This window comes from Onthophagus taurus, chromosome 11 (assembly GCF_036711975.1).
Source record: "Onthophagus taurus isolate NC chromosome 11, IU_Otau_3.0, whole genome shotgun sequence".
Taxonomy (NCBI): domain Eukaryota; kingdom Metazoa; phylum Arthropoda; class Insecta; order Coleoptera; family Scarabaeidae; genus Onthophagus; species Onthophagus taurus.
Window position 1 is genome coordinate 14,551,254 of NC_091976.1, and position 25,368 is coordinate 14,576,621.

The 25,368-nt window shown below is 33.0% G+C and overlaps 2 protein-coding genes across 7 annotated transcripts in view; one reads left to right on the top strand and one right to left on the bottom strand.

The window, feature by feature from the left end:
• The window catches only part of LOC111413737 (small optic lobes), a 90,252-nt gene that overhangs the window by 42,387 nt on the left and 22,497 nt on the right, over positions 1-25,368 (top strand). For 4 of the 5 annotated variants that reach the window (XM_071200249.1, XM_071200250.1, XM_071200251.1 and 1 more), the window contains 2 exons: positions 21,147-21,400; positions 22,821-23,231. In XM_071200249.1, the coding sequence (XP_071056350.1) occupies positions 21,147-21,400; positions 22,821-23,231 (665 nt within the window). The remainder of the gene's footprint in view (positions 1-21,146; positions 21,401-22,820; positions 23,232-25,368) is intronic. The other variant, XM_071200252.1, reaches the window with a different exon arrangement.
• On the bottom strand, positions 7,577-14,749 carry LOC111413740 (phosphoenolpyruvate carboxykinase [GTP]-like). 2 transcript variants are annotated; one of them, XM_023044838.2, is made up of 3 exons: positions 14,470-14,749; positions 8,977-9,225; positions 7,577-8,916 (listed from the first exon to the last, which is right to left on the bottom strand). In XM_023044838.2, the coding sequence occupies exons 1-3, from the start codon at positions 14,517-14,519 to the stop codon at positions 8,106-8,108; spliced, it is 1,110 nt and encodes a 369-aa protein (XP_022900606.2). In that variant the 5' UTR covers positions 14,520-14,749; the 3' UTR covers positions 7,577-8,105. The 2 variants fall into 2 exon arrangements, with proteins under 2 accessions (XP_022900606.2, XP_022900604.2); XM_023044836.2 differs by having other exon boundaries at positions 8,965-9,225.

Sequence of the window (25,368 nt, forward strand, 5' to 3'; positions counted from 1 at the left end):
TTATTATTATTTTAACCGATTATTGTATTGTAAATTTCTTTCTTTTGTTATATCACAGGTTGTGTCCGTACATCCAAAAACGGCACAGGCGCAAGTCCTGTTAATACACCGATTCATTCTAAAAGTTATATTAATTGCTAAACTTGAAAGATAGAGATCAAATTCAAATGTCAAATATATACATATACGTGTATGTGTGCGTGTTTTCAAGACTTCAGCGACATCTAGCGAATTGTTCTCCTTAAAAATACGACGGTTTTTATTTATTATTTATGTTTTGCCTATATTGGTGCCCACACCATGATATCGACTCGCAAAATTTACCACGAAGCTAATGTCCGGTCGCGTTTTCTATGTATGTTTTATTATCTCCTCTTGTACTGTTAACATATTCCGTATATTCTTTATTAACGTCATTCAAGTATTGCATATAACTCTTTTGTCCAAACATTATCATCTTTAAATACTATTCTACTTCATTTTCATTGAATGATAAAGGCAATAAGATTTTTTCTAGTTCTGGTACATACATTACTTCTTTTATTATGCTGAATTTTCTATCTCTATTTCATCTATTATTTCTGTTTTAACTACTTGATTCTTCTTTATTGTTCGAATGCTTCATTTATATTTACTTTTTCTTCTAATAAGCTTGTCTTATTAGTCATGTGTACTGAAGCACCTTGTGGCAACATAAATTTCATTTTTGTATATTTGGACGACATCCTTGTTGCAAGTAAAAACGAAGAAGATTATTCATTTATCGTTTCTTCTTTAGATTTTCTTGTACATGAAAAATCTTATAATAATAATAAATAACAAACATCAAGCTATATTTCTTATAACTCAACTATAATTCAGATACTCTGATATCGAGTATGGTTCAATTTCACATAAATAATGATTTAGATTTTTTTTGAACGTTTTTATATTATTTGCATCGATTATATTTAACGGTAGGAATCCGTCCTCAAACGAAAATAAAATCTATTAACGATTTTTCAAAACCTACGAATTTCTACGAATGAAATTCTTTATAATTTTGCAAACACCCTTCTGCCTGAAACACATCCTATACTTTGATTTCAAGAAGATTCCAATTCTTTTGTTTCGGCCAAAAGTACTTTAGCAAATTCGATCGCTTTTAGCTCATCCTTGCCCTGGTGCTGTTTTACATTTGACTACACATGCTTTCGACACTGCTATGGGAGCTGTTCTTTCACGAACAGTTAATTGTTTTAGAGCCACACTTGCTTTTTATTAAAAAAAATTCATACCTACTTAATCGGAATATTCTACATTCGATCGAGTATTATTAGCAATTTATTCCGCCACAAATTTTACTGATCACAAACCATTAATAATAAATAGAATAAATTCCTTTTTTTAGTCATTCAGATAAAATTCTTCGCCAAACCCTAGGTAACCTAAATTATATAACCCAATTTACCTTAAATTTACTAAAGGTGTCAATATTGAATCCCGTTCATCTAATTATCTGTCGTCTGAGGTCATGCGAGCAGCCCAAGTCATAGATGAGGAGTAAAATCATATTTTACATAATTAATTTTCGAACAATCCTCCATACCAATTGTCTCTTCAAACGGTTGCAAATACAAATTGGAAAGTTTGTTGCAAGAGTTCTTTAAATTTGCTCAGAATTTATATTCCTAAAAATTTCAGAAAAGAAGTTTTTAATAAATTTCATAATTTAACGCATTCTGGCAGTCGATCAACGCTTCACAATCTTAAATCTCGCATCTTCTGGCCTCACATGTCCAAAAAAATCAATTATCAGTTATGGACAAAAACTTGGCTAAATTGCAAACAAGCACTTCAGAACATAACCATTCCAAGAAAAAGATTTGAACACATACAAATTGATTTAATTGGCCTCCCTTCTCCATCATTTGATTGTACTTACATACTAACCGTTATTGACCGGTTGACCCGATGGCCTGAATCATTTCCCCTCAAGGATATTACTTATTCCACTTTTGCAACTACACTACTTCGTCACCATTTTTCAAGGCAAACAGTTTGAATCCAAACATTTTTCTCAATTTAAAATAATTCTTGGTATCCATCAAATTCACACTTCCACCTACCATCAACAAAGTAATGGTATTTTAGAGAAATTCCATCGAACTCTGAAAACCGCTATTACTGCTAGTAATTTTGGTCCACTCATTTTATTGGTACTGCGATCTACATTGAAAGATGATCTTGGTTGTATTTCCGCAGAATTATTATACGGTTAAACACTCAGATTACCTGGAGAATTTTTTATTACTTCCACCCCACAACTGGAAATTGAACCCCTATTCAATTCCCCTATCTAGTGTTAGTTCTACTATACACCAATCAATCTAACGTTGAATAAGAAATAAAAATCAACCCTCACAAGACCGCGTACCGATATACATACCGTTCGTTATTTATAAAGAGTGGTAAGAATATAATACCTACGTTATAAGAATATAACAATTGGCACAAATAATAGACGGAAGTAGGAGATCATATTTCGCAGAACCAAGTCATTATTTAAATTACTTTTTGACTTAAATATTAAAATGGAAAACTTTTTAAGCTTTTTCCGAAATTAAAGTATTGTAATTTAATTACATATATAATTACAGAAAAAGAGCAGTTTTGTTAACTGGTATTTGCAAATAGTATATGTGAATACTTTGTGATATTGTATATCCATATTGCGAGGACTATAATTAAGAAATAGATGAAGGTAATAGAAACTTCTTTCTCGCTAAATAATTTTAATTTCATTTACTCAAAAAACCGGTTTACGGCCCTGAATATGGCCGTAAACCGGCCATCATCAGTTTGAATAGTCAAAGTTTTTAAAAAAGAGATCGTTGAAACATGATAATTGCACCACGTAAAAAATTATTATTTTTGAGCACATCAACACAAGCCAAAAAGCGATGAAACAACGATAGATTATTATGACTTTATCATATCGTTAGATACGATAAAGTCATAATAAAGTCACTTTATGATAAAGTGACTTTTTTGACGTTTTTTGGCTTGTGTTGATGTGCTCAAAAATAATAATTTTTTACGTGGTGCAATTGTAAATACTTTGTGTTTATATTTAACTGATTTTTTGTGATTTTACAGACAGTTACACAATTTTCAATTTAATTTTCTTACAAGAATTAGAACATTAGTGTACACTTAGTCACGAAAGTCTTCGTACAGGCTAGAAATTCGTATTTATGAACAAAATAATTATTTATTTATAACTGTTATGAAACATTTTACATATTTTCAACGATTAATAATGATTTAAAATTAAAATATATGCTTCTAGTAAGAATTTAAAAAAGATAACGAAGATAAATTACTTTTTCTGATCACACGAAAGTGTTCGTACAACGAATTATTAACAAAATAACTGAAGAAAAATCCTATTAAACAAATAACTAGTATCGTGTCGGTCCACCTTTCTGCTCTAAAACAGTTTTTAAACGGTTTTGTATCGACGATACTAAGTTCTAGTAACATCGGGCGTAATATTCTCCCATTCTTTCAAAATCGCTTCTTTAAGGGAGGCTTTGCCCATTATCCTATTTTTTCTCACTCTTCTTTCAATTTCGTCCCATAAATGTTCTATGGGATTTAGGTCAGGGGACTGAGGTGGGGAATTTAATTGCTTTGGAACATTATACAACAGCCATTCCTTAACTATCGTCGCTGAATGTTTAGGACCATTATTCTGCTGAAATATCCATATCCTTCCTAGATGTAGCATGCTGTGCACACGACATGTACAAAACAAAAAGAACGTTACTATATAAAATTATTAATATTATTATTATCATTCAAATAATAATCAATCGATTCTATCAGTCCTTAGAATGTAGTTCATATTATTATTTATTAAAATATTAATTTATCTTGTTATATTGTGGACACATATATATCCACAATTCCCCGAAGATTGAACCTGCCCCCGACGAATTTTTTTGAACCTACCCTAACGATTACTTTATACCTGCACCCGAAAATTGAACCTGCCACAACATCGCAAAGAAAGAATTCGAACAAATGGTGGCATTAGGAATCTGCCGACCCTCTTCTTCTTCTACAGCGTCGCCTCTTCACATGGTTCCTAAGAAAGATTCCAACGATTGGAGACCATGTGGAGACTACCGACAACTCAACAACATCACAGTTCCAGATCGTTATCCTCTTCCGCACATTCAAGATTTTAACTTACATTTACACAATTGCAAAATTTTTTCAAAATTAGATCTGGTACGAGCTTATCACCAAATTCCTGTAGAAGAAGACGATATTCCTAAAACGGCTATCACTACACCGTTTGGTCTGTTCGAATTCACGAGAATGCCTTTCGGTTTACGCAATGCGGTACAAACCTTGCAAAGATTCATAAACGAAGTTCTATCTGGCTTAGATTTCCTATTCGTATATCTAGATGATATTCTAGTAGCCAGTCGCAACGAAGAAGAACATTATCTTCATTTACAACAATTGTTTGAGAGGTTAAGCTCTTGTAATATTAATATACAACCAACAAAATGTGGTTTTGGAGTTACAGATTTAAATTTCCTAAGTCATCAAATTTTTGCTGAAGGCGTTCGCCCTTCGCAATCTAAGGTTAATGCCATAACTGAATTTCCAAAACCAACCACACTAAAACAATTACAGCGATTCTTAGGAATGATAAATTTTCTATCACAGATATTTACCAAACATCTCAAACATTTTAGCTCCTTTACATCATTTATCAAAAACACTTTATTCACAAAAACTTAAATCAATCACTTCTTGGACACACCATCACGACATTTCTTTCACTACAGCCAAACAACTTTTATCAAAATCCGTCATTCTTGCACACCCATCACCGCAAGCAACTCTTTCACTGACAACAGACGCCTCAAGTAAAGGTATAGGAGCAGTTTTATCACAGACTATAGACAATAAAACACAACCTTTAGCATTTTTTTCTCAAAAATTATCTTCAAGCCAAATAAATTATTCAACTTTTGATAGAGAATTGTTAGCAATTTACACTAGTATCAAATTCTTTAAACATTTTTTACATGGACATCAATTTGTAGTTTACACTGACCACAAACCTGTAATCAACACAATTTTTTCTAACACAGAAAAAACTCCACGTCAGACACGATATCTTACTTACATAACACAATTCACATCAAATCTCAGGTGCATTACAGGAGAATCAAACATTGTAGCGGACACGTTGTCCAGAACAAATATTGATTCTCTAAATTCACAGTACCCTGACACACAAACCTTAAAAAACGCGGAAATTTAACGATACAGAATTAACACATTTACTAAACAAACAATACTCAAAGACACAAACTACTTCCGATACCAAAATTAAGATTCGATCATATCCACATTGATTTGGTCGGTCCTCTCACTCCGTCCCTTGGCTGCACATATGTGCTCACCGTAATAGATCGTTTCACGCGTTGGCCAGAAGCTTTTCCTCTCATAGATATTGGTTCTTCTTCTATTGCGGATACTTTGTTTCGGCATTATTTCAGCCGATTTGGCGTTCCTAGCACTATAACCCATGATCAGGGACGATAATTCGAATCAAAACTCTTTTCAAAATTTCACACCCTTCTAGGAACACGTCAAATTCATACATCCACCTTCCATCCCCAAAGCAACGGAATTTTAGAAAGGTTTCACCGTTCTTTAAAAACAGCCATAACTGCCAGAGGTAACACTACGAGGTGGAACAATGATCTTCCCTTGGTTCTCCTAGGCCTCAGATCATCTCTTAAGGAAGACCTAGGTTGTTCATCTGCCGAACTTGTATACGGTCAACCACTTAGGCTTCCAGGAGAATTTTTTGTTAATATTTAACACCCTTTGGAATCTGATCCATTGCTATCTAGTTTACGAGAAACATTCTCTTGTTTGAAACCAGTAAACACAGTTTTTCATTCTAACCAAAAACCATTTATTCATAAAGATTTATTCATTTCAAAATTTGTTTTTGTCAAAATTAATGGGATTCAACCCTCTTTAACACCAAGATATGAAGGCCCATTTAAAGTGATAAAAACATTTCCGAAATGTTTGTAATTTTCAAAAATAACAAGGAAGTAGCTGTTAACATCAACAACCTTAAACCAGCATTTCTTTTAAAAGAAAATTCAACATGTCACCACAGCGAGGCAATCAATTCTCATAATATAAAAATTAAAAAAAAAGTTACGTTCAATTTTTAAATATGAATTTTATTTCTTTAACCACCATATTATTCCTCTTTTTATTAATCTTCATAGGAGGGGAAGTGGCTGTAGCATGCTGTGCACACGACATGTACAAAACAAAAAGAACGTTACTATATAAAATTATTAATATTATTATCATTCAAATAATAATCAATCGATTCTATCAGTCCTTAGAATGTAGTTCATATTATTATTTATTAAAATATTAATTTATCTTGTTATATTGTGGACATATATATATCCACACTAGATTTAGTTTATCAACGCTGGCACGCAAATTTTCCTTCAATATGTTAAGACAATAAAAACGGTCTATAATTCCATCAATAAAAAACAAATTCCCTACCCCAGCCGCCGCCATGCATCCCCAAACCATAATTGATCCACCACCATGTTTCACCGTAGGTAAGAGATGCTCGAGTTTGAACTCAGTATTCGGTTTTCTCCATACTTTACCCCGTCCATCCGATCCAAATATATTAAATTTAGATTCATCACTAAATAATACGGTGTTCCAAAATTCCATAGGTTTGTTTGTCAATATGTTCTTGAGTAAATTCCACGCGTTTCTTCAGGTTTATTGGATTGATAAACGGCTTTTTCCGCATTTGTCTTCCATTAAAACGTTGCTTCCGTAACAGCCGACGAATACATTCTGGGTGGATATCCTTTCCTGTTTCTTTCGACACCTCTGCCGCCTATATTGGACCACTCAAAGTTGGTTCTTTTAATACTTTTCGAATAATATTTCGTTTGTCTCGTGAGTTTAACTTCGAAGGGCGACCTGCCCGAGGTTTATTGCTCACATTATTATTAGTTTTGAAGTTTTTTTATGATATATTGCACTGTAGATCGTGGTTTATTAACAAGTTTTGAGATTGTGCTCAACGATTTCTCTTCGTTTTTGAATTTAACAATTAAATTTCTTAATTCTTCGCTGTTTCTTTTCTATGGGAGCTCATTGTAAATTGATGTTGTAAATGTGATGCAATTGTCGCACTGAACATGTCTTAACAAGTCAAAGTTTACGATATACCAAAGTTAAACGAAGTGAACCGAAAATTAATCGGCAAATCATCATAATGAAGTAAGATCAGTGTCGTATCAGTGTTTTTTTAACTTATTTATTTATTTAAATAGAATATACTTTATTTTATCCATAAAACGTTATTAACTGTTTTATATTATACATTTCGATAACGAAATGTAGCAAAATTTATAAATAATCGGTTATTTTGTTGTTTTTTCACCTGTACGAAAATTTTTGTGACTAAGTGTACATATATAATGAAATATTAAATAAAAAGTCAATCTTGATAATGATTTATTTGTCTTATATTTTAAATCTTTGCACAAATATAACTAACAAAATCTAACTATAGTGAAAATTAAAGTGATGCTTCTTCTTACATTCAGTTTAAATTCTTTCGTGTTTTTGTATGTGTTATCTACAATAAAATCTGATATTACATCCACAAGGTATCTGATTATTTATTACAATTTTTTTTGTTGTTTCAACTGGTTATTTCCTACATAACTGACTCGTCGTACATTTTCTATCTCTTTATACTCTTATTATACTATTACTTTATACTATTGTCAATATATTATCACCTTTATCTACTTTCATGGTTTGTAAAATACATAACGCAGTCTACATTGAAAAATTACTTGATTTTTTATTTTCTCTGCAATCTGTATTTAAATCCATCCACTTTTATTCTAACAGCTGATCAATCATATTATTTTATCTTTTCACAGTTTTTAGTATTTTTTTTCTTCCTCTACATTTTCTTTGTTATTTGTTAATGTTATTAAAGCATTAATAACTTTTATTCATCCAGTCCCCATCAAAGTCTTACTTAAAAGGAAATAGCATACGACGGAAGCTTGTAGTAATACACACAAAATAGGTTTCCAATACTTGCACACCGCAGGCAACTGAATGTTTGGCATGGATAATTTCTGATATTCATCATTTTCAATTCTAACTTTTATATCGTTATTCATTGGTGGTTCATTCGTTGAAGTCAACAACAATAATTCTTCATTGTTGTTACGTCCAGATGAACAGTTTTCTAGTTGGCCACCGTTCTGAATGCCATCTTTATTATCAAAATGAGTGATGTTATCATCAATATATTTAACTTTGAGGCCTTTACCATCAACTGAATTAAAACCTGCTGCAACATCCACTTTTTTGTTTTGATAATTTGTAGTGCTCATGATTAACATTTGCTTTTCGAACCATTCCTCTTTGCTTTTAAACGCTAAAAGTTCCTTATTGTCATTTAGATTTAATTCTGATTTTTGTAAAATCATGGTGTATTCTGGATGGTAAGCAATCGATGCATTTTTATGATTAAATGACGATATTATCATCATTATGGAATTGTCATCATTGAGAACATCTAAGAATTCAGCTACCATATTAGGCATAATATTTATTGGGAAGGTGATATAAGTTGAATCGGTGAGTTGGAAAATAATTTTGGAATGCATGTACGTAATTTCCATGTTTTCGGGTGCATTGTAATGTTCTATAGTTGATATTCCTTCGCTTTCAATCTCTGGTTTTAAAAGGGGAGTGTAAATATCCGGAGTTGAAATAAATGGTTGCGGTTCAACGTGAGCTGCGTCATGATAACTGAAAACAAAAAAATACGAAAAAGATTTTTACTTTACTTTAATTCACCTGTTTTGATACTTTTTAATCGGTGTAGTAACATCATTTTTAATGGAAACTTGGGGAACTTGTGTATCTTCTTCCTTTTCATAACAACTGTAACGTTGAGTATGTTGGTCTACACCAATTATTTTTGCATTGATGTTCTTAAATATAATTGAGTATCCATTGGAATTATCTGCAGTGATTTCTAATACTCGTTGTTTATTGTCCAAATAATTATTTTCCACGTTTTTTAACAGATCTTTAAACTGTATTATGTTTTTCGTCCTGGAAATTTAAAGAAATGAAAACGTGTTAATCGTAATATCGTTTTTGATTTAACCGAAATAGGGGCGATATTAAAAAAAACTTATTCTACGATTAACACATATGTTTGCTAAAATGTTTCTAAATACTTAAATGACAATAAGTCGTAAACGCGGTTTTTACTTGATTGTCTTTAACGAAAACTTAAAAGAAATATATATAAAAAGTTTTTATTTGTATTATATTTAATTATATCGAATAGTCAGATTATAGATTAATGTGTAAACAAGAAAAGATAATTAGATATATAAAAATGATAAATTAATTGATTAAAAATGATAATGGGAATGGAACTTAGATTATTATACCTAGACATATGAATCTAGATTAGTTAAAGTTATAAACACTATAAAATAACTAAAAACAAAGTGATAAAATCAATAATTGGGTGTTTTGTCAGTTTTTTATCGTTGGTATATTTAAAACTTAACTTTTCTCACTTGCATTTTCCTTTAAACCCGATTTATAATTAAGACCTTTAGAAATCTAAAGAAATCACGACGCCTCTTTTTTAGAATTTCGATAAATTCACCTTTCGTTTGCCGCACATGAATAAAGAAATAATCAGTTTACGAATCGATACCAAACCTGTAGTAAAGTTTGCTATAATCACTGATCATGATCATGGACGGAAAAATGTCCGATTTTCAAGATTGCGTTTAGTTACTAGCACAATATGATTTTTTTCTCGAAAACTATACGTTGAAAAATTGTCCCTGCTTTATTTTCTGAAACCTAGTTTATTTCATTTTTCGTACAATATCATATACAGGCGTAGTCGATACTTCGCGATAAACATTATCCTTAAGGACGACCCACAAAAAAAAATCAAGAGGTGTTAAATCAGGTGATCTGGCAGGCAAGGAAATTGGACCTCCCCTGCCAATCCATCGCCCAGCATAATGCCGATCTAAAGCTTCACGTGCAATGTGTGAAAAATGTGCTGGACATCATTTTGCAGCCACATATTTTGTCTTTCTTCCCTGCTCAAATCTACAAGTAACGTTGGTAAGACGTTATCTAAAAAATTTTCTTTACCAATTATGCCACACCAAACAATAAACCTTGGTCGTTGATGTTCTACTTCACGCAACCATCTCAGATTTTCAACGCTCCAATAGTGCATGTTATGTCTATTGACTTGTCCTTTGTTTGTAAAAGTAGACTCATCCGAGAATAGCACGTTACCAAAGAAATTGACGTCCAACCGGATTCGTTCTTGTGCCCATTGACAAAATATTGATTGATTTTCAAAATCACCTCCATAAAGCTGTTGATGCAATGAAATGTGGTATGGGTGATACTTGTTGCGCTTTAATATTCTTAAAATGCTGGTCTTCGATATTCCGGCGTCAATTGCAAGTCGTCGAGTGCTAACTTGAGGATTTACCTCAACGCTGCTTCTTGATGCCACATTTCCAGTGATAGTAAAATCATTCACAACTCTGTAAAAGCGTTCTCGATACAAAGCTATACTATCAACAACTTTTCTGCCACTTTCTCCATAAATAAAAATCATTTCGACTTTTTCTGCCACTCTTAGAGTATCCATGATTTAATGACTAAAACGATGGAATGAATTCAGAATTTGTTGCCATGCAGTTTTTTGCAAATTTAGTTTTACCCGTTAATACATTTTAAAACAATTCAACCAATTAAGTCTCTGAAAGCGATATTCGTGAAAATGCCGACATAAGCAGTTCCACCAACTCTTGTTTTTTATGCGTTATTCTATTATCAAATTGACAAAGGCGGAGAAATCCAAATTCCAAAGGTATTTTCGACGAGCCAGGTCACCCGATGTACTATCGGCCAAACCTTATTTACTACATGGCGTAAGGGACAGAAAACAAATCCCCCGCACGGTCGTTTTGCCGAGTACGGCCGAAGAATCGAAGACTGGAGGGGCGTACTCATTTTCTCTCGAACCTTTGCTCTAGCCTTGTCGTCTCTTCAACCCTGAAGTGCCGGGCGCCCGATGCCAGCTTAAAGTCGAGCGCGCCTTGGATTCGAACAAAAATACACAATTTCGTTTTTACAATTCAAATAACTGTACCAATGTTATGACGTAGTCGATTTTAAAAATTCATAAAATAGTCAAATATATTCATTAAAATAAAATAATTGAACTTTAATAAGTGAAAAAAATTGTTTCTTAATTTTAAATACGTTTCTGTACTGTATATCTTCGTAAAGTTAAAGAATTTAGTTAAAATTCGATGTAAAAATCGTCTCTTAATTTCCATTAGTAATATTTTTTTTCTAATCTCATTTAAAATGGCATTTTAACCGTTTAATATTATAGAAAGTCTCAATAATTTCAAGCCATTTACGACCATTAATGCGTTTACGCACCGTTTCTTCACATTTTTTTGCGTATTTTTGACATAAGGCTTTTGCGAATTTTTTTTTCTTGAGTTGATATATTTTTTTTATAATAAGTCTTAAAATTTTACAATAATTTCTCACCTTCATCGTAAATGGGTAAACAATAAACTTTTTATTTTTTGTACACTTTAGTAATGTTAAAAAATTTATTACCTTATTCACATAAGGTAATATAAAATTTCTGTTGAAACTACCTGTAAACTGAATTTTATAGATTGTTATTTATGAGCATGATAAAAAACATTTTATTATATATATATTTTTTTTTTTGCGCAGAGGAGGGGAAAATGCCTTACGCACCCCATACGCGCCGGGGTGCGTAAGGCATACATGTAATTATATATATAAAACGTTACAATAATAATAAATAAATATTAAAAAAAAAATTTATTAAAAATAGTTTATTGTAATTATTATTGTAACGTTTACTTTTGATTGAAAATTATTATCTGTCAAAATTTTACGAAATTCCTTAGTTAAATCATTCATAATAAAATACAACAAAATATTTATTTTAATTTTCGTTTAGAGTTTGTCAGTTGTTACCATCCAATTCTGGGAAACATCCCCGTCTCTTTAAATGTCGCGCGGTAAGATTTTACAAAGGGTTTGCGATGGTCATAAAAAAATGAGAACACTATCAAAAGCAAAAAAAAACAAGAAACCGCTACGAAAAATAACAATAAATTAATACTATCTTAATATAAAAATAACGCAGTCGTAAGACTATCAAAATCAAATATAAAGAAGAAAACGCTCAGCAAAAAATAGCAAAACACTATCAACAACCGCTCACGATCGCCAAAAGCAAAGTGATGTCCAAACGAAACTTAATTTATTAAACTTAATAAATACTATCAAAAAACTAAAATTCTACGTAATTGCGTTATCTCATTTTTTATGACCATCGCAAACCCTTTGTAAAATCTTACCGCGAGACATTTGAAGAGACGGGGATGTTTCCCAGAATTGGATTAAAATAAATATTTTGTTGTATTTTATTATGAATGATTTAATTAAGGAATTTCGTAAAATTTTGACAAATAATAATTTTGAATCAAAAGTAAACGTTACAATAATAATTACAATAAACTATTTTTAATACTTTTTTTTAAAAATATTTATTTATTATTATTGTAACGTTTTATATATATAATTACATGTATGCCTTACGCACCCCGGCGCGTATGGGGTGCGTAAGGCATTTTCCCCTCCTCTGCGCAAAAAAAAAATATATATATATAATAAAATGTTTTTTATCATGCTCATAAATAACAATCTATAAAATTCAGTTTACAGGTAGTTTCAACAGAAATTTTATATTACCTTATGTGAATAAGGTAATAAATTTTTTAACATTACTAAAGTGTACAAAAAATAAAAAGTTTATTGTTTACCCATTTACGATGAAGGTGAGAAATTATTGTAAAATTTTAAGACTTATTACAAAAAAAATATATCAACTCAAGAAAAAAAAATTCGCAAAAGCCTTATGTCAAAAGTACGCAAAAAAATGTGAAGAAACGGTGCGTAAACGCATTAATGGTCGTAAATGGTTTGAAATTATTGAGACTTTCTATAATATTAAACGGTTAAAATGCCATTTTAAATGAGATTAGAAAAAAAATATTACTAATGGAAATTAAGAGACGATTTTTACATCGAATTTTAACTAAATTCTTTAACTTTACGAAGATATACAGTACAGAAACGTATTTAAAATTAAGAAACAATTTTTTTCACTTATTAAAGTTCAATTATTTTATTTTAATGAATATATTTGACTATTTTATGAATTTTTAAAATCGACTACGTCATAACATTGGTACAGTTATTTGAATTGTAAAAACGAAATTGTGTATTTTTGTTCGAATCCAAGGCGCGCTCGACTTTAAGCTGGCATCGGGCGCCCGGCACTTCAGGCGCTGAAGGGTTGAAGAGACGACAAGGCTAGAGCAAAGGTTCGAGAGAAAATGAGTACGCCCCTCCAGTCTCCGATTCTTCGGCCGTACTCGGCAAAGCGACCGTGCGGGGGATTTGTTTTCTGTCCCTTACGCCATGTAGTAAATAAGGTTTGGCCGATAGTACCTCTTCTGAATTTTTTTTGTTAAGCATTCTTAAATAGTATTCTAAGAATTAAGAACTGAAGAGAATGTATCGTACCGGGTAGGAAAATGTCTAAAAATTCATAAATCTTATTCTTGCTAGATTATAAACGTTAGTTAATTGTTTCTGAAGAAATTTTAATTTTTTTCAAACGATGTTTTGCCGTTGTACTGGCAAAACCACACAGTAATCTTTTTTAATTATTCTACTTTTATCCACAGATCCAGATTTTACAGTAAAATATATAGGGTGCCATTTAAAAAATTGGTCGTGACCTTCAAATAACCTTGAAAATAACGTCAAGGTCAAAAAATGATATCGTCATATGGTTTCCCCCTTCGCACAGAACACCTTTTATTTTGTTTATTTTTATGTAAAATGAACCGTTTTCGAGATAATCGCTTGTCTCACGTTAAATGGACCACCTGTATATGTATATAGAGTAATAAATATTCTTATAAGTATTTGTGTAGGACGATATGATTTCACGCGATGCCGATTTATCCTTCCTATTTGGTAAAATTCGAACTTCCTTTATCTTGATAATTTTGACGAGATAACGATTAAATCATCATTAACAAAATATTAGTATTAAAGGCAAAGGACATTTATTATTATGCATTATTAAAACTCCATAAATCGAAGTATAATGTTACTGCTCTAATACATGAACAACTTATTTTAGTGTTTAAATAATTAATATGTACTTACTCGTCATAAATAAATAACTTGCATGGAACCGAATAACTTCCGTCAGGCATTTTAAGAATTAAATGTTGGTTTAACTGTAAGGTTTCTTTATAAACTGTGTAAACACACACTTTAAACGAAAATATTTTGTTTGATAATGTTTAGTTACTGATAAATAAACAATTCAGTGCGGCAGATTGACGACTGAATGTTTTATCATTCATTTTATAGTCGTTTATGACGTATACTTTATGAAGTAGGCATACGACGCATGCCTAGTTCAGTTGCACGCACTACAAGTGGGGTTTCATCTGGACAATAATTTATATATTTTTAATCTATATCTTATATCTTTAACAATTGTTGTATTGGACACTCTAATATCTGTATATATGGAAAGGAGCAACACGTTTATTTCCTTTAATTCGATAATCTTATCCAGGTGACAAAACAATAATGACTTATAGGTGCTTTATTAAAACGTATAAATGTCTTTGAAGCTAAATCATGGGCTAATAAGAAGAATAATACGTGGAAATTTATGACACTGAATAGTATATTTCAACATTTCGAAAATTATTATGTGTCGTTAATTAAAGGGTGAAAGCAGGCGTTGCTATCCTTACAAATAAACAGTATTGAAGTACATAGTCAGAGAAGAGGTGAAGGTTGATAAGTTAAGAGTGGAGGCGGGTAAAAGGGCGGTACGTTTTGAGGAGAGGGTTGAAGGGAGGTCTCAATGTAAAATTTTGGGGGAGTGCTGGAAAGAGATTAAGGCAGGGAAAGGGGGTTACGGGCAACGAGGGAGGGAGGAATATTTCAGAAGGGTGGGGTACTCAGTGAAAGCGGTAGATGATAGAAGGAAGGAAGGGATTGAGATGTGGAAAGAGCTGGAGAACAGGGACAGAGATGTACAGAGGCAAGAAAGAAGGGGCAGATAAGGGAGAGCAGGTACAACCCTAAGTACGAGGAAATAATAACGGAGGGATTGCCGAAGTACCTGTCGGTGGAGGGGGATGAGGAGGGGAAGAGGATGGTGGCAAGATTCAGATGCGGCAATGAGGAGAGAGCGAATAGGTATTGGATGAGAGATGATGAGAGGGGTTGTAGGCTATGTGGGGGGGAGTGGGAGTCGTTGGAGCACCTACTGAGGGAGTGTGACGAGCTAAGAGAGGAGGTGATCGGCTGGAAGCAGGTGCTGGGGGAGGGGGCAGAGGGAAGAGAATGGATGAGGGAGGTGGTGGCGACTAGGCAGCGTAGGGAGATGCGGGGAGGAGATGGGGAGGGGTAGGATAGGAGATAAAATGTATTGTATTGTAATGTGATATATGTAATTGTAGTATGGTTAAAATTTAATTGTTTGTGGAATGTATTGCTGATTTGGTAGCAATAAACTTAAATTAAACAGTATTGCACTACAGCTTATTGTGAGCCTTGGCCACTTCTACAATTTTGGGCTAAATTGCTCCAGTTCTACAGGACGGTCAAATCCTCTGTAACGTTGTCCATCCTGGTCCATCCGGCCTTCTGGTGTTCGAATGATTGAATCATACCCTGCGCGTGACCCACCCACCACAATCTCTGGGCTTTAATCCACGTTGATAGTTCTGGTCTTTCCTACAGCTCTCTTATCTCGTAGTTCATTAATTGTCTCCATCCTTTATGCTTGTATCATAGTTTAGCACATATATCCCTCTTTCTTTCAAAGTTGTTTAACCACTCTTGATCAAGATTATTGAGTATCCATAGTGTTTACGATCCATAGCTTACTACACGGCGTATGACCGTCTTATACAGCCTCTCTTGACAGCCTCTTGTTAAATGTTGAACATAGTAGTTTTTCTTGCTGGTATTTGAGCCTTTACTTCACTATCGATCCTGTTACTTTAGTTTATGATGAAGCATAGATATTTAAACTGATTCACCATTCCAAGGTTGTTACCTCCAATTTGGATATTTACTGCTCCCTGCTGAGATAATTTACGTCCTGTTACCATATATTTGCATTTTTTGAGATAAATTTGAAATGTACAAGCATCCCAAAATTGAGATACGATCCCTAAGTTGACATTTTTAAATAAGATTCCCCATTTTTTGTTGCATTAATGGATTCTACGTAAAAGTCTGAGTATTTTTCATGTTGTATATACACAGGGTGGTTTAGATTTTAATCGGGAAACTTTACTAGGACGTAGTACTTGGCAAAAAAAAATTTTTGTTACTATTTATAAACATATAGTCGTAACCAAAGAAATTGTATTACTAGAAGCACATATAAACACCAAGAGTTGAAGCCAGCGTTCGATGTGTTTTGTTTACGTTTTCACTCAGTCCAGAACGGAACGCGCTCAGATCGCACCGTCCGGCCGACGATCACCGAGTATTTCCGAACAGGCCAATTTTTTTATGGTTTCTTTGAAAATAAATTTAACTGATTAATGTTTATCCATGTTTGTCGAACCCTAATAAATGAATAATTCTCTCCTAAGTAAACAAGGTTTGTGTGCGTATTTGTGTTTTGGCTTTGGCGGAGTTAACATTTTAGTAGTACCGTATTTTTCAGACTATAAAACGCACCTTTTCACATAGAAAAATACACTCAATTTTGGGTGCGTTTTATGGTCCGAAGGTACCATTAAAATATTTTTTTCAATAAATCGTCTCTAAATTTGAGGTGCGTCTTATAGTCCGAAAAATACGGTATATTTCGAAATTGAAACACTGGACATTATAGACGTTGCGAACTTAGAGAACATGCATTTAACTACCTAACTACTATTTTCTAAAAACTGATATTACTTGCCAATTTTGTTTAAATATGGTAGAAGGAACTAGTGATATTTCAATGCTATAGGTATAAAAGACATATGGAGTTTTGACTAAAGCTGAGTTTGTAGTCAAACTTTACTTAATTAGTGAAAAAATTATTAGAGACTATTAACGACAAAATGTATTATTCAATAACAAGATCATATTTTCAAAGTTAACTAATTCCATTTTATTAAGTTTACCTCAAAATATTTATGATTTTTTTGGAGATCATGCGTATGATGATGTTATTGATGGACATGAAATACAATGTATAAAGTTAATAATAACAAAATTTATTAACGTAAAGTTATTTAATGAAACCAAGTTAATAAATCAAGAATCTAGGCTTTGACATAATATATGTTAAACAAACAAATAGTATTTTCAAATCAATGAGAGTTATTTTAAAATTTATATTTATAAGTTAAGTTTTAAGTTTTTTGTTATGTAATAAAAATTTTGAAACAAAATATCAATGTTATTTGCAAATACAATATTTTTACTGCATTATTTACCATGAAAGTACTGTAAAATTCTAATTATATCATCTTTAGTTTACTTGTAAGAAATAAACCGTTCACAATTTATGCGGTTACAATGATTAATTACAAAAGAGTTTACATTCCTTAATAAACATTTCAATCAATATAGCGTATAAATCAAATTTTGAAAAACCCGCTCAATAAAAAAAAAAATAATGATAATATACATTTCTTCATGTACGCCACTGTGTAAGTCTGATTTTGCCGAAACTATAGACGCCACTGTCAGTGGGACCAAAACCAAAACAAACACTCGAACGTTGGCTTCAATCTCGTATACGGGCGGGGATAGGCAATGCTGCTTCTAGTTATACTATTTCTTTGGTCGTAACTCTTTTGACGACGACGTTTTAGAAATATCGATTACATTTTCCTTTCGTATTTCGTTAGTTAAAAATTTCAGACCGAAATTCCAATTAAGTATTTACAAAGTTATAATATATGGAAGAGAGTGCCGCCGTCGAGTTAACTTTACTATTGTTGACTTCAAGAAACATTAAGTTTCAAAAATCGATTTTTTGTCTTTCACATTTCGAAACCAACATCTGCTAAGAGTAAAGTATGAAAATTTCATTTATCTCGAAACCGTTTTTTTTTCTTCAACTTGTGGGAAGCAGAACTTAAAATTTATTCAACCTATCGAGCTGCAATTTTAACACATTATTCTACACATCAGCTATTCTCGTTGAGATTTGATGAATTTTTTTTAATTCTAAAGTGCTTATGATGTCCGTTATATCCTCTCCAGCACTACCTCCATTCGCCTCCAGGTCTTGGAAGTCCTTCCCCTTATCGGCATTTGCTTCAACCTCATCGGTTTCATGAAAGAGCTTCTGAAGGTATTGTGCCCATACATTCCTAATCCTTATAAGTAACAAATATAAAAATCACGTCGTAATGTCGAAAGCTGCTACGTCTCGAAAGAATAGTATGCTTAAAAATGACAATAGACCACCGTATGTTGAACATTGCCTCTATTTACCTGAAGATTGTAAACCTAGGAAGAGAGAATCCTTTATTCAGGCGCTACACCAGAAAGAGCTACTAATACTTTTAGGCGACGTACCATTTTTCAGAAAATGAAGATGAAGACTTGCACAAATTTTTAACACAACAGGGGAAAAAATATAACATGGAAATATCCGCATAAAAAACACAATGAATGACCACGTCTAAAGAACCAAGCAGATGCAAGATAGAAATCGATAGTCAAACAAAATTTCAGTATCTGGGTACGATATAATAGACTATGGTAAGATGTCTTAGGAGGATTGCTGGGAAAACCTTATAGGACAGAGCGAAGTCCAGATATAAGAAGGGATTGCAAAGTAGAAAATATTAAGGAACTAGACTAGAGGGTACTAAACAGAAAACAAGAATGGAACCAACAGATCAACAATATAGCAACCAACAGACTTCTGGGAGTAATAAGAGACAAATCTCCTGACGACAGAAGAAGTATTAGACGACCCAAGAAAAAGAGTATTAGACCAAAGAAAAAGATGGACTCATAAAATCGGTTTAGCAGTTTCAATTTGGTTTGAAACACGAAATTTCATTCGTATTTGTTAAGTAATTCAAATATATCTACTGAATATGACTCATGTGAGTCAATCGTTAACTTCATTTATTTTATATTTTTAAAATTTAGATAAATTTAATCCATTTATGTATTTATCTACTGTAAAAAAACAACCTTTTGATCGCTCTATTTTATCATACATCAACGTTTTCTCCTCAAACCACTCGTCATTTTTGTAGGTTATTTATTATAGTGTATTATAAGTGTGTTGCAATATTATTGGAATAAATTCAATAAAACGTTTATAAACATTATTTTGCAAAAATGCAACAAAATAGATTTCAAATATTCTGCCTCGGCCGCAAGCGACCTCGGCTATAATTATATACCAAGATCATGAAGGATTATCTTTGATGAGTGTGATATATGATGGCCAAAATTGTCTAAAATTAATATTTACAAGATATAATAAATAAAATAGATTTCAAATATTCTGCCTCGGCCGCAAGCGACCTCGGCTATGATTATATGCCAAAATCATGAAAGATTGTCTTTGATGAGTGTGATATATGATTGCCAAAATTGTCTAAAATTAATATTTACAAGATATAATAAATAAAATCGATTTTAAATATTCTGCCTCGGCCGCAAGCGACCTCGGCTACTATTATATGCCAAGATCATGAAGGATTGTCTTTGATGAGTATGATATATGATGGCCAAAATTGTCTAAAATTAATATTTACAAAATATAATAAATAAAATCGATTTTAAATATTCTCCCGCGGCCGCAAGCGATCTCGGCTATGATTATATACCAAGATCATGAAGGATTGTCTTTAATGAGTGTGATATATGATGGCCAAAATTGTCTAAAATTAATATTTACAAGATATAATAAATAAAATCGATTTTAAATATTCTGCCTCGGCCGCAAGCGACCTCGGCTATGAGTATGTGCCAAGATCATGAAAGATTGTCTTTGATGAGTGTGATATATGATGGCCAAAATTGTCTAAAATTAATATTTACAAGATATAATAAATAAAATAGATTTCAAATATTCTGCGATTATACGCCAATATCCTACGATTATATGCCAAGATCATGAAGGATTGTCTTTGATGAGTGTGATATATGATGGCTAAAATTGTCTAAAATTAATATTTACAAGATATAATAAACAAAATAGATTTCAAATATTCTGCCTCGGCCGCAAGCGACCTCGGCTACGATTATATGCCAAGATCATGAAGGATTGTCTTTGATGAGTGTGATATATGATGGCCAAAATTGTCTAAAATTAATATTTACAAGATATAATAAATAAAATAGATTTCAAATATTCTGCAACTTACATACACGTATTTTCGGTTATGAAGTATTTACGAGGACCATAACATGATGGCTAACGTTGTCGTCCTGAAAGTAACATGGGTTCTGTAAAATTGTCATAACGTAGGAAGCACATAAAGCACTATAATAATCTACAAGTTATGTTATTTGTCCTGACCTTTGACACTTCTAACTCAAGTTTAAAAATTTAATAATACAAAGCCCTGTATTCCTTTAATAATTGTAGGTTACAATGACGAAAGAGGTTCATATTTGGCATACGTAATACCATGAATACGACGAAACTATAGCATACTTATTAATAAAGTTATATATAATAGATCTTTGAACATTCTACATATACTTCTGTGATTATAAAACTTTGATGTAGTTAGGTATAAAATTTCAATATAACATTTATATTATTTATTTTTAAAAAGTGTACATAACTGTTTTAAGTTTAAACTTTTTATATTTTTTTGTGGTAGTTTAAAAAATGGAACGATCTCATCACGTGGGTTTAAAGAACGCCGGTGGACCTGTGTTCAATGTTCATTCGCTTACAATTTGTTAGACGCCGGCACCTGTGAAATTTGTGATTGTTTACGTAGCGAATCATGCACAATAACCGTTACCGAAGATAGAAAACCAGATAGCATTTTAAAATGGAACGACTCCATTCAAATCCCACCAATTGCAACTTTAGATCAAGGATTAGAGGACGATTTTCAATTAATGCCAGGTAAGATTTCGTTATAACCCTTAAATACGGAACATAAACCCTGTGTATCTGTTAACCATGTGTAACGCAGCAAAATTTGCTGCGCTGACACACTGATACTAGCGCACCTAAGTGAGTTAGCGCAATGTATCAACTCAATTGCGCCATAATACAGTTGCTGGATGCATCACATCTATCTCTCGCAGGTCAACTGCGCCGGTATCGCCTGCTGTCTCGTTCCAAGTTCTAGCAAATAAAGGTTTTATACGTCATTAAGGGCTGCAATTTTCACTTACATATTTGTAAATCTTCAAGCCACAACGGCGTGCTTTATTGCGGCAACGGTGGCGCAATTGAGTTGACTCATTTTAAAATTGGGTATCAGCGTACATAACACACTGTACTGACTTAACTCAATTGCGGCGTGCAGCGCAGTGTTACACATCTCTAATATCTGTCTGGTGGTCTCGTCTGGCAGACTACTACCGATATATTGTTCTGGTTGTTTAACGCAAATGCTGTGTTTAGTCACGCTACCGAGGTTGTGAATTTTTAATAAAACTGTATTGTTCAGAATCCCAGGCAGCTGCGCTGCCAAGGCAGTGGCTCCAGTACTAAAATAAAGTAGAATTTTAATAGGAAAGTATTATTTAGAAGCTGAGGCACTAGTTCTAATTGTTCAACACAACTACACTGTTTAGGAACAGAGGCAGTCGCGTTGCCAAGGTTGTGGTTATAGTTTTTTAATGAAAATGTATTGTTTAGGAACCGAGGCAGTGACTTCATTACTTGAAATAAAGTACAATTTTTAATAGGAAAGCATTATTTAGAAGCCGAGGCAGTTGTCTTAGTTGTTAAACATAATTCCAGTGTTTAGCAACAGAGACAGTCGTGCCGCCGTGGTTGTGGTTCTAAATTTTTAATAAAAACGCATCGTTTTGAAGCCGAGGTAACCGTGCTGCTGAGACAGTGGTTCTAGTACTTAAAATAAAACAGAACTTGTTGCGGGGGCATTCCTCCTAGTTTTTTTTAATACTACCAATGCATCGTTCATAAATCATTTAATCTGTGTAGTTCTTGATTTTTAACTCAAATGCAGTGTTGAGGAACAGATACAGATGCGCTGGTGAGGCAGTGGTTTAAGTTTTTTATAAGAATATATTGTTTAGAAAATGAGGCAGCGATATTGCCAACGTAATGGTTCCAGTACTTGTCGTACATGTAGTTGTTTTAACCAATGTTTTTAGGTAATCTAGATAACGTTATGGACGTAACAACAACGTTTGAAAAATAAATATTTTTCGTTTATATGTCGTCTCTCATATGGCACCTTGGTGGTTAAGGGATAATAATACCAATTCCAGGAATTGTTTTAATATGTATTACCCATCTTTTTAACCATATTTACAAGATTATAATTATCTTTTTTTCTGTTAACTAGGAGATTGTGTAACGGAAGAACAAATGTGGACATGTAAAAAGTGCACGTTAGTGAACAGCGGGCAATCGCTATCGTGCGAGGCGTGTTACGGTTCGAAATTAAAGTCGTTGACGATGGCCGCTGGTGGGGGTGAGATGACATTGCGTAAGGGTGAGTTTTGGTCGTGTTCGAAGTGCACGCTGAAGAATCCGCTTTTTGCCACCGCGTGCACCGCTTGCAGCACCGACAAGACGTCGACGACGACGACGAAGCTAACTGTGATATCGCGAAGCCCCTCCCCACGACACCTACTAATTGGGGGGCCTCGCAAATCTTCCACCAACGATGCGACCTCTACCGCTTCTAAACCGACTTACGCCAAAATAAATTATCTTCAAAAAAATAGGGCGAAAATGAATTTCGAAATTGAATGTAAGATCATTTTTATAAAGCTATTTTCTTGTTTTTTATGATTTGAATGAAAGAAAAAAATATAAAACGAAATTTTAAAAATTAAGATTGTTCTGGTGATTCGATCGAATCATCTTAAATTATATGATGTTATATTAAAAATTTAGAAATATTTAAAAATCTTATGAAAATGAGTAAGTCTTTAAAGGCTAAATTCAAATGGTGTATAATTTCATATACTCCCTAGTCTAAAATTGTTTTATAATTCAAAAACCTGGGAGAAATCAAAAAAACTCTACCAGGCTTATATCTAAATTATATGTGAAATATAACATCTAAATAGACAAGGCGAGACCTAGGCAAGGGAGAGCAAAGAGAGAGGTTCATCAAACACATACAACATCAATTTTCTTTGCTTGAATGCTCGCGAAACAATTTCCTTGCATTCCTTGGCTCAGCTTCATTCAGTATGGATTTGAGTGATAACAATCGAATTAATAAATACAAATAGATTGTATATGTTCTATCATATTTTATTATAGAGTAATATTTTCCTTTGTTATTTTTTCCTGTGATTAGATTATTGATATACAGGATGTAGCAAAAGTCAGTTAACCGATATTAATAAATTTATAAAAATACGTAGGCGCGAGTTCTGGCCTGTTTACCATATAGTAAATAACCGCGGTTCATGAAGCCTGTGTATTCGAGCCAAAATGGTGGTTTGACAGCTTGTCAGTGTATGTCACCACTTATTTACAAAAAGGGTACGTGTAATAATGCCGTCTTATTGCCTTTGGAGTTGCAAAAATACCAGTAAGAAGGGCTTTCGACTATTCAGATTACCACGAGAAAAAAAAAAGAAAGGAAATTTGGCGTAATTTTATTAACAGAACGACATAGTTTTAGATTTCCCGCTTGACTTTTGAGCCTAAATGGCGGTAAATCGCTGTACTTTGATAATCTAGGGACTTTACAGGTTAATATACGAGTACCCTAGGTCCAAGGTTTATATATTAAAGGTTGTCTAAGTTCCTATGCTACAATACTTTGATTTAATTTGTGGGCAAGAGCAGGAGTGTTTCGTGACGTAAGCGATCACGGATTGCGCACGCAACTTCATGGCCATGTGGTGCTCCATGCATTTGTTTAATTTGAATTGCTTGGCGGTATTATTTTCCACATGTGACGTAATGCGCAGTATGGTTGCGTACGAACCTAGACAACCTTTTATATATATACCTTGACCTTAGTCCGGGTCACATCGTCATGGCTACGCAAGATCATATAAAGTACACGACAGCCGACCAGATTGACCTGTTCTCAGACAAATTGTGTATAAATTGCATAAAAAGTTCTCGCAGTCCGAGTCTATTTTCGATGCGCCACGTGCCAGCTGTCTTTACCATAGGCGTGGTAAAGAATATAGCTGGCGCTAATTCAAAATTTTTAGTAAAATTGAAATGAGAAAGATTACATGATGTAATTACAGCGAATTTATATTTAAAAGACCAAAAAAATTTGAAAATTTGGGGATCAATAAAGAGTCATAAAAACTACATTCTTAGATAGTTTAGAACTTCCATGCAATGTGGAGTTATTTTAGGGGATGACCACCCCTACATTTTTAAATAGCAACCCCTGTCGAGTTTTACCTTATTTTAAAGGTAATGGAAAAAGAAACACAACCCCATGAACCAAAACCCGATATCTTAATTCTTTCAAGAATTATGAAGGGTTGACTACCAAATGGGAAAATAAAATGTTTTCATGCTTTTTTGCACGTTTATTACGTTTTTTATAACAAATGTTCAAATTATCGACTTTCTTTGGTCTCGCAATGACCCAAACGCTCGTGTAAGTTTTATCAAATTATTCTTACGGAAAAGGGTTACCCATTTTACCCCGTAACTTCGCAAAGGATGGCCAGAGGCAAATGGGAAAAAACATGTAATTAATATTTTTAAACGTACTATTAGGGTACTTAATGCCCTACAAAATCGACAGGGTAGTTTTTAAATTATTCCAAAAAAGCAGAGGTAGTTTACCCCCTGAAGCCCTCAGATGTATGTGTGATATATCAATGAAAAGCTCCTTAAAAATGAATATCAGTTTACATTTACCACATTTCGATAGCTGTCTTCGTCTTCAAGCTATA

Bases quoted from the DNA above. Each gene is read 5' to 3' on its own strand.
- LOC111413740 (XM_023044836.2), bottom strand. From the start codon at position 14,519: ATGCCTGACGGAAGTTATTCGGTTCCATGCAAGTTATTTATTTATGAC. The intron at 9,226-14,469 runs GTAAGTACATAT...TTAAATTTCCAG, and splicing joins AAGTTATTTATTTATGACGA to GACGAAAAACATAATACAGT. The intron at 8,917-8,964 runs GTGAATTAAAGT...TTTTGTTTTCAG, and splicing joins ATTAAAAAGTATCAAAACAG to TTATCATGACGCAGCTCACG.